At 36.9% G+C, this 16,117-nt stretch overlaps 1 protein-coding gene across 1 annotated transcript in view; it reads left to right on the top strand.

Moving 5' to 3' along the window:
- Positions 1–221: 221 nt before the first annotated feature.
- The window catches only part of LOC129257098 (uncharacterized), a 57,407-nt gene continuing 41,511 nt past the window's right edge, over positions 222–16,117 (top strand). The window contains exons 1-14 of the mRNA XM_054895352.2: positions 222–509; positions 2,078–2,245; positions 3,271–3,441; positions 4,115–4,285; positions 4,703–4,867; positions 5,733–5,897; positions 6,780–6,944; positions 7,429–7,593; positions 8,528–8,692; positions 9,124–9,288; positions 9,557–10,363; positions 10,596–14,510; positions 15,104–15,541; positions 15,976–16,103. Coding sequence (XP_054751327.2) covers positions 413–509; positions 2,078–2,245; positions 3,271–3,441; positions 4,115–4,285; positions 4,703–4,867; positions 5,733–5,897; positions 6,780–6,944; positions 7,429–7,593; positions 8,528–8,692; positions 9,124–9,288; positions 9,557–10,363; positions 10,596–14,510; positions 15,104–15,541; positions 15,976–16,103 — 6,885 coding nt within the window. The 5' untranslated portion in view covers positions 222–412. The remainder of the gene's footprint in view (positions 510–2,077; positions 2,246–3,270; positions 3,442–4,114; positions 4,286–4,702; positions 4,868–5,732; positions 5,898–6,779; positions 6,945–7,428; positions 7,594–8,527; positions 8,693–9,123; positions 9,289–9,556; positions 10,364–10,595; positions 14,511–15,103; positions 15,542–15,975; positions 16,104–16,117) is intronic.

The raw sequence follows: 16,117 nt of genomic DNA, 5'->3' as shown, positions 1-16,117 counted from the left end.
ACAGACGCTTATGTGTACGTCATTGCGCAACTTATGTTTGGCCAAGGGAGGGGGAAAGAATAGATGAAAGTTCGGAGAGAGCCGAAAAGTGGTCCAAAAGGGCGGAGGCTCTGTCAATGTTTGCACAAGTTACTTGGTACTGCCTGGTTCCCCCAAGAGCAGAAACTTCTACAGGGCTTCTTGATTGAATAAGGTTTTCTTCGCCTTAGATGAATTGGAAACGGCCCCAAGAAAGAGGATCAGCTCAGCTCATTTTTTTTTCTGTTCAGCAATTACATCTCAACAAATTTTATATCGTTCATAGGAGGAATATATTAAGATCTCTACCATGTTGCATGAACTTTAACAGTCGGTTTCTGGTTTTCGAAGAGGATTCTTATTTTTGTGGAAAAGGGAAAGTTTTCCCCAGACCATGCCGACTACTAACTCACATAGGAGGCTATCTTGCCAATGGATTCATTTAAGTTACATCATACTCACTATCTTTTCAGTTCAAAGGATTTCACAGGGTAATTATACAATTGTTTAAGTTAATTTTATTACCATGTCTCATCTTAAAATGTATATTTTTATTGTGTGTCAAGCGGTGAATACATTCCACGTTATTAACGAGTACTTTTTTATGATGTTTCCTTTATAATTGTAACCTCGTTTTGATTTTCTTACTTGGAGTAATTAATCCAGCATTTATTCGACGAGAATCGCTCTCTTCAATTTGTATGTGTATTATTATGAATAAAGCAAGTGCCAGTTTAAACTAATTCATCAAAGCTTGGTGAAAACTTGAGTTGATTTTAATTTCGAAAATACATCATTTACATTATATGAAAACTGTAACACAAACAAATGCAATCAATACTTACAATCGATTTTACTTTTTCTTACGTTGTTTGTCAGACAAATTTACATTTTACAAGACTGTATACGTTTATGTCACATGGACTGGTATTCTTATATTACCAGTATTGTCTTAAGTACACCAATGAAAAAGATTAGATCAGTCATCAGAAGTGTTGGGTCATAGACTAGTGATACCGTCACCAAGGTTCAGAGTATGGAATCTCAATGCAACTTTTATATTCACTTGGCAATTGATGTAAATTTAATTTGGGTTTATTGATTGGATGCGCCATATTGATTAATGTTGGTGATTCAACTGTTTATTATTGAGGCATGTGTATGCACATTTAAACAAAACTTGCTGAAATGTAATAGATAATCAGTGCAAAGAATGCCTTGAAAGCAACCCAGTTGTCCAAAGACGTCTTCGTCTGGATTGAGAAAATTCAAATATTTCAAAATACTATACTTTGAACATGAATGTGACGTCAGGAACAAAAAGCTGGGGCCCGTTTCAAAAGCAGTTACCATAACAGTTACTTTTCCATCCAAAGGTAACTTCTATGAAATACTTTATTTTGATTGGATGTTGGGCATTGTTACCATTTTATTATACAATTTTATGACAGAGTTATTATAATTGAATTTATGCAATTAATGGACCCTGATTCATACAAAACTTCTATTTCGGTTCATCAATTTTCAACAAATATTTCGTAGGACTCCTTTGTCATCTGACGGGCATTTGAAATTCATCGGAACGTCGCCAGACCTGTACTGACATACAAAACATACTTATCGCGCAAATAATCCTACATAGCAACAGTTGTTCTTTCACGATGAATTCCAATTTATGTCGCCATGTCGAAGTGACATCGGTTTAGGTGGATCACTGTGCTGATGATGTTTAACCAAGGGAGTTGCATGAACACGCTCTATCCATTGCTTATTCCCATTGAAAGGTAACTGATACAGTTAGTCGGTCAGTCAGTCAAGAAAATTAAACTTGTTTTCATCAATCATCAGTAAGTTGACTAAAAATGTATATTCAAAATAACTATCTTCAATAACAAAGAAACGTATGCTAATGCACATCATTTGTGTAGTTAGTATACCAACCTCATAGCAAGCATATTTGAACACATAATTGTCGGCCTCTGTCACATTTATGTGATACCAGAGGGTTCTTTCTACGATGAATTCTTGTTCTGAAAACACTCTTTTGTGTTTTTTACAGCATGTGAAGTCCTACTAGCACCTGATAATGGCTCTCTTTCTGCTGAGGAAGGATTCGGAGAAGGGGCTACTGTAACGTTTAGTTGTAACGAAGGTTACAGTCTGATTGGGTCACCGTCTACTACGTGTAACAACGATGAGTATTCAAGACCCGTTCCATCATGTGTTCGTAAGTATGAGAGAACTGTAACATTCACAGAACCTGTCTTTTGGTTATAGTTCGAGCAAGGGGGACCGCTCACTATTTTTTTTCAAATAACACCACTTTTAGATCGTCTGCCTCTCCCCCATCAAAACACGCTGTCACCGCCTCTGATGTATACTGGGCTAACCTTTGTTATATACATCTATTTTATAATGAATTGTGCTCCCTTTTTATTCTTACTGATAATATGAATTTGACAATTTAAATGAATTTAACACCCCCTCTTGGAAATTTTATAGTGAAAGACCTTTATTATATATGTAGATATTAGAAAGCTATAACTATAAGCCTATACAAAATATTCTATTCCGTAATTGTGGTCCCATACGATTCTTAGAAGAGGATTTATATACCGAAAAAAAAAACAGTTCGAAGACTCTAATTTTTCAACTTTGACATTTCACGTTTCCATGGGACCCATTAACACTATAGTTATTTATTTTGTAATAAAAATATTTTATTTCATTTGACAATGAATTCAACTTAGATTTACGAAAATTAATACAGGCTTTAAGGGAATAATTTTGTTAGGAATTTGTCTCATTTAAGCATAAAGATACTTAGTATGTTGAACCTGAGAGATATGGACACAGGAACCAAGTTTCAAGCCCAAGCTTATGTGTGTTTTTATAATTAAGTTTCAAGATATAATTTGTTAATATACAAATTTCATTATCAAAATACATTATTGTGCCGTCGAAAATATTTTATCACTCTTCGAAACTTTCCTTAACTGTTTTATTTTATTCACAATAAGAATTTAGAATTTGTATTCCAGATTAGGATTAATCATATCAATCGTATATATTAGTGATTAATTTGTATATTATTTTAAACTAGGTACAGTTTTGGCTTTTTTGTTTTAACTTTAAGTTGTGTTTCAAGAAATTGTAGTCCACATGACTTTTTTTATGCTCTATTAGTTGGCTTTTTTTAGACAGTAATGCAACATAAAATTAGCAGACTTCTCTACCAAATCTTTATCCCAGTTGATTGCAGTGATCCCGGATCTCCTATGGACGGGTCCCAAGAAGGGACTCCGACATACCAGGCTTATACAACGGTTTCATTCGTTTGTGATACCGGGTTTGGGCTGGTAGGGGCACCGACTATAACATGCGATGGCGGGACGTGGACTCTACCAGTGCCGGAATGTGTTGGTGAGTAATTTCTTGGTCAAATAATTCATTACCCGATGGCGCCATTTTGAACCGTTCCATTGGTAAACATAATTACCGTTTTGATATTCCAGATGTGATATGTGGAGCCATTTCTGTTCTGTTTGAAGGGAAGTTATTGCATTGTATTGAGGGTTTAGGAGATGGACATTGAATTACATTTATGTTCGGGAAAGGCTTCTGCAGTCGTTCGCAAAAGTTTGAATTTGAATTTGATTCAGGACAAATGTATTTATTTCAATGATACGGCAACAGAGTACTTGAAATGGGTTATCGTCATCTCTTGTTTTAACGAATATCCTACTGTAAAGGGGGCACTTCACAAATGGGCCTCCATTGTCCGAAGTAATATTTTATTAAGTAAAAAATTGTACTACTTTGCGTAAAGTCAGAAAACAAAGATGTGTCATGGGAACCCCAAATTAGAAAATTATAAAACTGATCATGATAAATACATGAAAAATAAAAGACTAAAGTAAGAATATATCATGATGATAGGGAGAATTGCAATGTATCATCCATTCGAAAAAATAACTGTGTAAACAGGCGCTTATTACGTTTAACTATCAACTTTGCAAATATCATAATCGCAAAATAGTGTGCCCTGCCCCAACAGTGATTAATGATAATTTGTTGCCAATTATCCATCTTCTAGCCAACTGTGCTGACCCGGGGGTACCATCTTCAGGTAGACAGGTAGGGAATCCAACTTATCTCCAAGGTACTACTGTATCATTTGAGTGTGAAGAGGGTTTTACTCTGATTGGTGCTTCTGTTATCTCCTGTGAGGATGGCCAATGGGATCGAGAAATACCAGTATGTGCAGGTATGTCCGTCTTAATCACTTTTCCTCGCATGCACTTAACATAACCCACAATAATTAAATTAAAAAGATTTTAAAAACGTAAGACGAAAACATATAAACAAATATTTTCACAATTTAGTATATCGAATTCACTTGACAACCAAATCCTTGGTGTATGTTGAGAGAGGGTCCCCAATTTCGAAATATGCATTAGCCCTGTTCTTGCTGACCTATACCTGCTTGAAGACTGATACACAAGCCTTTGCAACAGGTTTTCTGTTTGTCCTTTACGTGTGGAGTTTAGCATAAACTAACATGCAGTCAGATACCTAAAATTGTCTCATGATGCTAAGAGAGCAAAGTAAACACATGAAATATGACGCTGCTCAATTTCACAGTCAGGAAATTAATTGTGTCGCCCGAATAATCATCTTTCAGCCGACTGTTCTGATCCTGGAACTCCTGCTGACGGAAACCAATCTGGTTCCTATGGTAACGGAGATACGGTGACGTTCACCTGCGATGATACATTCACCCTGGTAGGAGCTAGTATCATCAGTTGTGTGGAAGGAGTCTGGAGTGACGAAGTGCCCCTTTGCTACGGTGAGGGCACCCTTTCTAACTTTGCTCAGCGAATCTTATAATTATTTTCAATTTCTTCATCATATCATTGTCATCTGGTGTAAAATCTATTATGAATTAGCAGTAGCGTAATTGCCATCAATAAATGGCGGGGGATATATTTGATCATTTCGAAATAAAAATTCTTATTTTATGATATCATATTTCACCCCTTTTACTTTCATTTAATTCATGTTATCCTTATTATTTTATTCTTGGTCATGAAACTTTTTGAGGGGGAAGTACCCTTTAAGCAAATGGGCACACATTCACTTACATCTTTCCATTCTCATTATTCCGGGTGGGTGTGTCATAAAGCTGTTCGTAAGTTACTTTAAGAACGACTAACGATCCTATCTTGTGGTAAATGGTTGATTCATTGACGATGGTTTAGAACGTAAAAATTATCACCAGTCGTTCTTAAAGTCGCTCTTAACTTACGAACAGCATTATGAAACGGACCCACTGCTCTTTGTTTCTTAATAAATTATATGTATTCGCCAAATTTATTCAAGAAAATCAATATTGCAAACATCGATCAAAAGTTGAAATAGCAAACCAGATCCCTATTTTGTTTGCCTATGAATGAATCTGATACTGATATTATGTTTATAATATGTTATAATTTCAATGCTATAGTACTTAAAAAAAGGGTTTTCTAGTATTTCACAAGACTTCGAACATGCATTTACTCTGTAGATCTTATGCTTTGTTGAAATCTACCTTTGTTTGGACTTACAGGGGACGAAAAAAAAACATGCTGCCATTTTAACCATATATTTGAGAATTCCATTGTATTGTTTCTTGAGTCTAATAAGTTAATTTATATTACCTGTCAATGATCCAGCTCAATGTGGAGATCCTGGAGCATTCGAGAATGGACTCAAGTCGGGAGGTGTGGAGTATGGAGACACACTCACCTATACCTGCAACGGAGGATATACACTGGTTGGAGCGTCGGAATTAACATGTACAAACAGTGGTTGGGACACCGAGGCACCCATATGTTATCGTAAGGAAATATCTACAGACAAAAACAATACCAATAACATGGATGAAAACAATACAAGATAAATATAACTTTATTCAAAATTACATGAATGGTGATAGCAATTACCCCCCCAAAATGACATGTATATATTCAGTTAAGATAATGATGATAATGGTATCAGCATTAATAATAATAATAATAGTAATAATGATAATAATAATAAAAACAATAATGATAATGATAATAATGATAATAATAATAATGATAATAATAATAGTAATACTAATAACAATAGTAATAATGATGATAGTAATGGTAATGATAATAATTGAAAATTGATAATTTCGATAATTAATATATCGTTATTAAGATTAACAACGGTAATGGCTATTTCAATAATGAATTGAATGATAAACATAATGGAATAATTATGATCAATAACAAAATTTTCCGTGCTTATGAGGATTATAGTTAATGACGATGTGATGTAAAAGTACCAATGAAATGCTTCAAGCTGTTCAAGGCTCTCAGAAAGGAGTGCAAATCTGGGGAACGTTTCATGAAAGTTTTCAGCACTGACATGTTGCCTTTTTCGACAGTTACCGTAGTATTAACAGTCAAAGGCCAGAGCCTCTGAGCCAATCAAAACCAAGGATTTCACTGAAATTGTCAGCGCTGACAACTTTCATGTAACGCCCCCCCCCCCCCGATGATATTACAAGTCATGTATAATGAGCTGAGGCCTATATAAGAATTCAAACACATTTTCAGTCGCGTGAATAAGAATCCTAAAACATTAGTGAATATGATATTTTCGGTGTTTACTTTCACAACAATGTATCGGATATTTCTTTTCGGGATCCACGACTTGTGATTTAATGGTATTTATTTTGAATTCTTTAGAAAGCTGCACAGACCCCGGGACTCCTTTGTTTGGCAGTCAGTCAGGGACGTATGAACATGGTGATGTGGTGGAGTTCGCATGTGATAGTGGATATACCCTCATTGGTGCATCACAGATTACGTGTGAAGATGGAATATTTTCAGCAGAAGCTCCAATCTGCCAAGGTAGACCACAGCATCCTCAAGATGTATTTTGGTTTTGTGCATTATAATTCATATTTTTTTAATATTGGACAAGTGTATTTATTATAACTATTATTGAATGAGCAATCATAAATGGGAGTACACGACTTGTAATTTCAAAGCAAATTTGAAATCACGTAGGCCCATGGAAAGAAATCATCTTCCTGTATTATCTCTAAATTTGACATACTCTTTTTTTTTAATGTGGTTGAATCTTCGGACCGTTATTGGACAAGAAATAAAATACGTACATGTAAGGTAAAGTAAGCAAACTGCGCAAAGGAAATTTAATACTTGCTCTTTTATATTTGAATTCATGCTAATTTACAAAGGCAATTCTTGTTTAAAAGTTGTGAGAGGACGACTTAGCCTACATTCTTCACTGTTAAAATAAAAACGAAACCATTCTTACACAAACTTAAGTTATGCATGCATTCACCATTCACTCTCTCATTTATATCATCAGCCGACTGTTCGGACCCCGGGACCCCTGAAAACGGAGCTCAATCTGGTACCTACAGCAACGGCGATATAGTGACTTTCACGTGTGACGCCACCTATACGCTCGTAGGAGCCAGTATCATCACTTGTCTTGGAGGTCCTTGGAGTAATAACGTACCAGAATGCATTGGTATGTTTGTAATTCAAATTCATTTATTTCAAATCTCTTAAAAACAGGGTACAATGCATATGAAGTTAATGCATTAGAGTAAAAATAACAATGACAGTTGTACAATTTAGACAAAAAATAACACGAAAAAACATAGAGTAATGAATGGGATGTGAGTGAGTAATAAAAAGCCATTGGCCTATCTGGCTACTCCCTTTTACATTCATTACTGATAATAAAACAAAACAATATCTTCCAATCAACTTTTGAGATTGAAAAACAAAGATCTCGCAATCACACAAATTCAGTTGACTGGTAAAACAAGACAACAGCAATTAAAAGCAAAAATAAAAAGTAAAATAACAAACAAAAACATAGAACATAACAGACAAGCTTATTACGTAGTACAATTATTTAACAGGTAGGATTTACATTTTCTTTTAAACGGGTTTAAGGAAGGACATTGTTTCATTTCCGGGGGCAATTTACTCCAAACGAGTGGTCCACTACAACTTATAACTGTTCTCGAGAAATTATGACGGTAAAAAGGAATATATAGTTTATCAGATATTCTTGTATTATGTTTGGTTATGCTTCGATTTTTTGTGAAATAACCGTCAAATGTTTCAGGCAACTTATTCATGTAATATGAAAACATAAAACATGAAGTTTAGAGGGCGTGTTTACGGAAAGAATTATAATTCTTTCCGTAAACTCATCATCATGGGCATTGCTAAAAATGAGATGCAATGCATAATAATAAAAAAAAACTTTCAAATAGTTTCCAAAGTCTCCAACACCAACAAAGAAAGATTACCTCATCTTGATAAGAATGGAATTGTACTGACCCAACTGTACTCCTTCCAACGCTATCAAACATATCGTAAACTTGAAGTTAGATATAAGTAAATTAATATATAACGAATATAAGTTATTTACATATTACCCTCGACAGCGGCTTGTGGCGACCCTGGGACCATCGAGGACGGGACTAAGTCAGGTGGAGTGGAGTATGGCGACACACTCATCTATCTTTGCAATGATGGATTCACCCTGGTGGGAGCTTCTGAGTTAACATGTACAAGCAATGGATGGGATGCCGAACCACCAGTCTGTTACAGTAAGTTTTGAGATGATATCATACTCGACGCCATTAAATTCGAAATATAGGCCTATCTAAATTGATGCTGTACACACTATTTGAACAATAACACCCCAAGAGATGCACACAGTGTGATACGTTTTTACCCAATTTTGCTCTGAGAGTTAGTTTGTGTAGATACGAACTGTTCTTTCGAATAACTTCCAACCTCCAAATATCCTTTCTGTAACGGAAGCATTATGATCACAATCTAAGTTTTATGTCTGCTAATATACTCTTTCTGTTAATCAGTTGTTTGGTTTGTCGTACATTTTTTTTATGCCGAGGGGTATCGATATTAAAAAAAAAATGTTTTTGTTGTGTTTACATTTTTACTGTTTTACCGATAATGCAGATTCATAGGTACACGATTACAGTAATTTACATTGTCCATGCTTATTTTCTGAAAGGTAATTGTGAAGACCCTGGTACTCCACAGTTTGGGAGTCAATCTGGAACCTTTGACCATGGCGACGTTGTAACCTTCGAATGCAACCAGGGTTATACATTGATCGGTGCATCTCAGATTACTTGTGATGATGGATCATACAATGCAAACATTCCTGAATGTGAAGGTTAGTATTTTATTCCTCACGTTCGTTAACTTTTATACCCTGTTTTTGTACCATTTAGGTTTATTTTTATTTTATTCTTCGTATTCTTCTTATCCATCCTTTATTTTATATAACTCCGCTCAAAAGAAAATTTTTAATTCTACAATCGTTAAAAACAAGCATGTAATGCTCTATATTTTAACACATGATTGAACCATTTCGTTAGATAACCATTCTTGATTTGGCTCATCAGTAAATCAGAAATGTATTATCCATTTTCCATATTCAGGTGGTGCCTCTGTTTCAACTGATTCTCCTGCTGGTACAACACAAGGATCAAAAGAAACAACCGTTGCTACATTTACAACTGGAGAAGCTGCGATAACCACTGAACCTACTAGCAAAGTGACAAGAGTCAAAGGAACCACAAATGAAATAACTCGTGGTGCAGCTACAACTAATGAAGCGATTGTGACCAGTAAAGGAACCACAATGAAAGATAGTCCTGCAACAACAAAGCAAATGACGACGGAATTAAGGGAAACAACACTAGGTGTGGACGTCGACACGACAAGGCCCGATTCGTCGACAAGGCCAACAACATTTTTTTCCTCAAGGCAGCCGTCGGAATCGACGTCTGTCCCCAAAACAACCCTCGCAGGAGCTCCCACGACAGAAGCTGGGGTTACTACAGCTTCAACGACTTACACTGCAAGAACAGAGAGAGAAACGACGCCATTAATCGACACCGAAACCACTAGACAAGAAACATCCACCAGGTCACCTCGAACAACCAATTCAAGAGCTTCCACCAGACCTCTGCCCGAAGGAACTACTCGCGACTACACTACAATAAACATTTTAACATCGTCCCAGTTGATAACTACTGATGACTCATCACCAGAACCACCGACAAGGCCACGTCCTATTTGTCCAGCAATCTTGGCCCCAAATCATGGATCTTACAGACGATATGATTGGTATCACCGCGGGGAGAAGGTTTTGTTCATGTGTAATCCAAACTACGCATTAGTCGGTCCAAAATGGATCATCTGTGTTGATGGAGAATGGAGTGGCCCTGTACCTGAATGTAAAAGTGAGTAAATATTTAGGTATATACATAACATACTTGCCGATGCATTAGATTGATTACAAACATATTCATGTTGTTTAAAGATTTCAAATTTACTGACGGTTCATTCGTAGCATTAATTCTTAATGTCAATGCAAAACCTTTAAAAATACTAATATTGAGGTACTAGTATATTGATATTTATTTTATTCCTAAGCTATGTTTAAGACATCGTTTCACCTTTTCTGTCAAACAGTTACATGTGGACGGTATCCGCCTCCCCCAAGGCATGGCTATGTCCTTCCCCCTGATAGACACATTCCATCCCACCCTTCATACTGGACACCTCGACCAGGATTCGAAGAAATGGTGTCCGTCACAAGAGCTATGTTTCCTGGCGGTATGAGAAGAAACGAAACGCTAGGAGAAATATTCGATGAAACCGGAGAAGTCGATGATGTACCAGGTCGCCTTGGAGCCTTAAACTTTCCAAACATTGGAATTGGAAACCCATTTGCAGGTGACGACGAAGAATCGGCCTCAGCCTCTCCAGGTGCAACAAGAAATTCTGATAATGGAGGCTGGGGGATACCAATCGAAATAATTGATTTGCCTGATCTAGAAATACCATTCATCGGCGGTGGAGATATCCCTGGCGATATGGTGACCATTTCTCCAGGATTTACCTTACCCACCGTTACCTGGGAAGGTGCTTACGCAGGTGATTCATCGAACATGTTCCCAAATTTCGGAAATTTCCAGGCTACTCAGGTTATCCAACAAATAATTGATATTGCAATGGAAGTAGATTGGCGGGTTATTGATTCTGAATCTTTTGTCATCCGTATTTTACGTGAATTATTCAAGATATTCAGTGACTTATTATTGACAACTGACTGGGTAAATGGTGATCTATCGACTATCAAATGGCAGAACACGAACATGTCGACCTTGCCCTTGCCGCCCATGTTGCGAGACGGTTTAAGTTTGATACTCTCAACCGATTGGCAGAACTATGATTGGACATCAATTGATTTCACTGAACTTGCTTTCTTTGACTTCATAAAAGAAATCATGTATGTCATAACAGATACTGATTGGTCCATGGTTACAGATATCCCAGGCGTCATTGCGTCTATTCAACGTCCAGACTTTGATATGGGTGATCTATCTGGTATTGACCTCTCTCGCATCAATACAACACGCCTTTCAATAAATGTAGACGTTCTTCGGCTCTTAGGAAACGAGTTTCTGAATGGTGGTAACTTATCAGCTGCTGACTGGGAAGCCATAGTTGCAAGTATAAACTCGAATCTTCCCACAGGATTTCCATTATTACGATTGGAGTTAAGAGAAAGATCATTACCATATATAGATTGGAGTACAATGAACACCACTGCCATTAACTTAAATGATATGAACTGGTTCAATGTGTCATTGATTCCTAGATTCATCAGGGACCTCTCCGTTCTCTTATTAACAACAGATATGGAAGATATAACAGCGGACCATATTTTACCTATGTTACCCATTCCACTTAATATAAGAGAAATGATCACAGTTATGATGAATTTCAACTGGAACCGGCTAAACCTAACCGGATTAAATGACATGCCCGTACCCTCATCAGCATATGAAATGATTACTCTGGTAACTCGTCTTTTGCGTCAAAATCCAATCGAATTGAATCTTTTCCGAAACTACACCGGTATGGACTTGGCAAACATGTACAACATGAATTTGACAGATATGCCCGTAATAAATGCTCTGCGTCCATTCTTGTCAAGCTTTGGCGATGTTAAACTTACTAATATTACTAATGTCCAGTTACTTCGACCCTATTTAAACATTCTGCTTAACACGGACTGGAGTAGCTTTGACAGGAATAACACCGATTTTAGAAATATGAGTTTGCCCGATACCATCCAAAACGCTCTAGAGTATATGCTTTCATATAATTGGGATAACGTTAAAACAACGGTTCTTGAAAGTATGATGCCAGCATCTATTCAACACATTCTTTTGATTTCAAGAAAGTTAGGCATGACAAATATAGAAACAATTGAACTTGTGCTACCTCTATTGCCATGTCCAGACTATGTGAAGGACTGGATGGAGATCGCAATTCACTTCAACATGCAAGGCCTCGATATTAAAGGAATCAATATGACCACCCTTCTCCCAGACGAATGGAGGGAATATTTGATAATTCTTATGAATACAGACTTTGAAAGCATCAGCTTTAGCAATGTTACTGATTTGCTTCTCCTCTCAGAGGTCCGGGAATTTCTCCACTTTCTAAATGCCACAGATTGGTCAACTATGGATATGGACAATATAGTTTCGTTGGTGATGAACATGGATTGGGAGCTTCCTGATACTTTTAATCAATCGATGCTGCAAAATCTTGAAGAAATGTTTCTAATGTTCGGACACATTGATTGGGAGAGCTTCGATTGGACAATCGAGAACATAACAAATCTTCCAATCCCTGATACTATCAGTCGATTTCTCATTATACTAATGCAGACAGACTGGGAGAATTTCAACTGGGATCAGATTGACCTAACTTCTCTTTCAATCCCATATGAGATCAAAAGTGTAATATTTGCTATAACTAACACGCCATGGGATGCTGTTGATTGGACTCGAATGTTGAACAATTTACCTATTCCTCAGGGTAACAAGGATTTCATTCTGATGTTGATGGATGTCGAAGTCCAAAATATTATCTCCGATTTTTTAAGTCAACTTACGATGGTGGAATGGATAAATCCTATGCCTGACATCGAAATGGAAAATATAGACTGGGCAATGATACTCGATGTTCTAAATCTGCCAATATCAGAGGATGTGCACAATTTGTTGCTACTCATATTGACCTCGAACAGAGAGAATTGGGATACATCTACGTTATCTGATCAACTTTACGAATTTATGTACTTCCTGGAAAGTATATATTGGGAAAACTTCGACTTCATGCAAGCGATTGACCTCATGAACCTTCCCTTACCTGATCAGATCAGAAGCATGGTCATGATGACGGAACAGATCGACTGGGAGAGCTTTGACTGGATGAACATGGACTTTACAGTAATAAGAGAGCTTCTAGAAGGATTCATGGGTATGGAAAATATTGAATGGTCTGATGTCATAGATCTTTCTGGTTTACCAATATCTGATCAATTGCGAATGTATCTGGAAATGATGATGTCATTGGACTGGGGAAGTGTTGAATGGACTGATGTCATTGACCTCTCAGGTCTTCCAGAACCTATTAGATCATTGTTGCACAGAATGATGAGCATGGATTGGGAGAACGTTGATATGACTGATTTCCCTATGCCAGACCAGTTAAGAGAGTACGTAATGGTGATAACGCGAATGGATTGGGAGAATTTTGACTGGACCCAGGTTATCGACTTGTCTGGACTTCCTATCCCAGATCAAATGAAATTGTTCCTTCAAATACTCACGAATATTGACTGGGGTAACATGAGTTGGGAACAAGTGGATCTATCAATGGTACCTATGGCTGATCAAGTAAGAGAGTTTCTCAATTTGGTGAATGGCCTTGACTGGCAAACCACTGACTGGACACAAATAATCGACCTGACAGGTCTTCCGATTTCAGACCAAACTAAAATGTTCATCCAGGAGCTGATGAGAGTGGATTGGGAAAACCCAAACTGGAGTGAAATGGACTTCTCTAGACTACCTTTGTCTGAAGATATGAGAAGTATGCTTCATATGATGTTGACCACGGATTGGAATAACGTTGAATGGACTAAAATTATTGACCTTTCTGGCCTACCCATCTCTGATCAAATGAAGCTTGCCATCCAATGGATGATGAGAATGGACTGGGGCAACACCAATTGGATGAACGTCCAGAGTATGATGGAGCATTTCATGGCTTTCGTTCACAGAGTAGAATTCATTATTTCTGACTTACTTCCTCGTCCATTTTATGTCATGTATAACAAGATATTGGAGTTTTTTATTCGGTTCGACTTACCTTTTTTACCTGACTTACCACGCCCCTGGCCTCCTCCACTTGCTGGTGATAGCATTACGTACGTCTGCAAGAGAGGCTTTGAGCTGATTGGAACATCGACACTTACCTGTAGGAGTGATGGTTCATGGAATAGTTTGCCTCCTCAATGCCAAAGTAAGTAAAAAAAAAATCAAATTCTAAGAGATTCCAGGAAACCAAATTATTGTATTTGATATGTCATCAAAATTGAACTAAAATTAATGGAAAATAAAGTGGATATGTATGACAAGATAATTTAACCACCCACTGATCCCTGCGGATACCATTACATCGTAATATATCATGATTATATATCTATTTTAGAATATATATACATGAGTTTTGATGACATTTGAATATCTGTATCTGTATTAATTTATGTTTGTAAGCATTCGAATGGAGATGGGAGTAACTTCAATAGGGACCGGCGTCCTCTTGGCTGTCTCTGACACCAGTCGAGTGTTTCCATTTTCATTGTATTATTGTTCCTTTTTGCCAGATTTAAAATAGATATTTCATTTAGAAAATGAAACCAGAGTATACCTCAACCTTTAAAAATGTGTCAATGTCCTTCAGGTACAAAACCCAGAGTCATCAATACAAAATGTTTAAAAGGCTTAGTTCATACATATAATCCCCTGGTAGTGTGTGTGTTTAATGATACTCAAGATTATTACTGAGTTTTTAATTGGAATTTTCGAAAATGTATTTTCTTATTAATTATTAAGGAATAAGACCAACAGAATCCCCTCGTCCCACCGAACAGCAAAAATCAACCGATGGGCCTAGTCCAACTGAAACACCTCAGCCTTCGGAACCTGCAAGAACCACGCTTGAAACCACGACAGAGTCTGAAGAAACGACTCAGAAAGATGCAACATCTCTACAGTCTCAAACAACTGAGGAATCCACAACAGAAAGATATCAAGGAACTACCAGTGTCGATGAAATGACTACTCCACGATCGGATCTGCAGACATCGGAGGCATTAACAAGCATGGTGGTTACAACTGAAGAACCTTCGCCTTTCCCAACAACACCTTCAGATCCGTGTTTGTTGAATCCTTGTCTTTCAGATGTCAACACAGATTGTATTTCTTTTGGTAATGCATATCAATGTCAGTGTCAATCAGGATACACGAGGGATTCAAACAATACTTGCACATGTAAGCATGATAGTTACTTTAAGTTGTCAGTGCATTTTTATCTTCTTTAAGATTACCATGATTACAGCAAATCGGACTGTCTTAAAGGTTGGCCATATATAACAGTAGCAACAGTAGACAATTGAAATAGAGATGCATCATTGCATTTTACGGTGATAATAATGATTTCATTTGACATTTTTCACGATCTTGTGATGTATTCATGGACTTATAGTTATATATAACTATGAAGAATGTAGATTTTGCTCACATTTGCAATCACTCGTAAATAATTTTACTTAGACAATTCAACTGCTTTGAATTTCAGAAGTGAAAATGTACTTTTTTTCAAATTTACAAAGGAATACTGCGTTGAGTGTATATCCTCTGTCAAACATGTGAATTGCAAACACACTGAATGTACTTTCTCCACTTTTTTTCAATTTATATTTCAGCAACTCAGCAGTTTGCAGCTGTGATTCGAATCACTGAGGTAAATGGTGGAACTGCTTCATTTACAGAGGATCTGGAGGACAAAACATCCTCAGCATTCCAGACTCTGGCTGCTGATGTAGAAAATACGGTAGGTGAAGAAGA

This window comes from Lytechinus pictus, chromosome 3 (assembly GCF_037042905.1).
Source record: "Lytechinus pictus isolate F3 Inbred chromosome 3, Lp3.0, whole genome shotgun sequence".
Lineage (NCBI taxonomy): Eukaryota > Metazoa > Echinodermata > Echinoidea > Temnopleuroida > Toxopneustidae > Lytechinus > Lytechinus pictus.
This window is presented reverse-complemented; position numbering and strand designations above follow the sequence as displayed.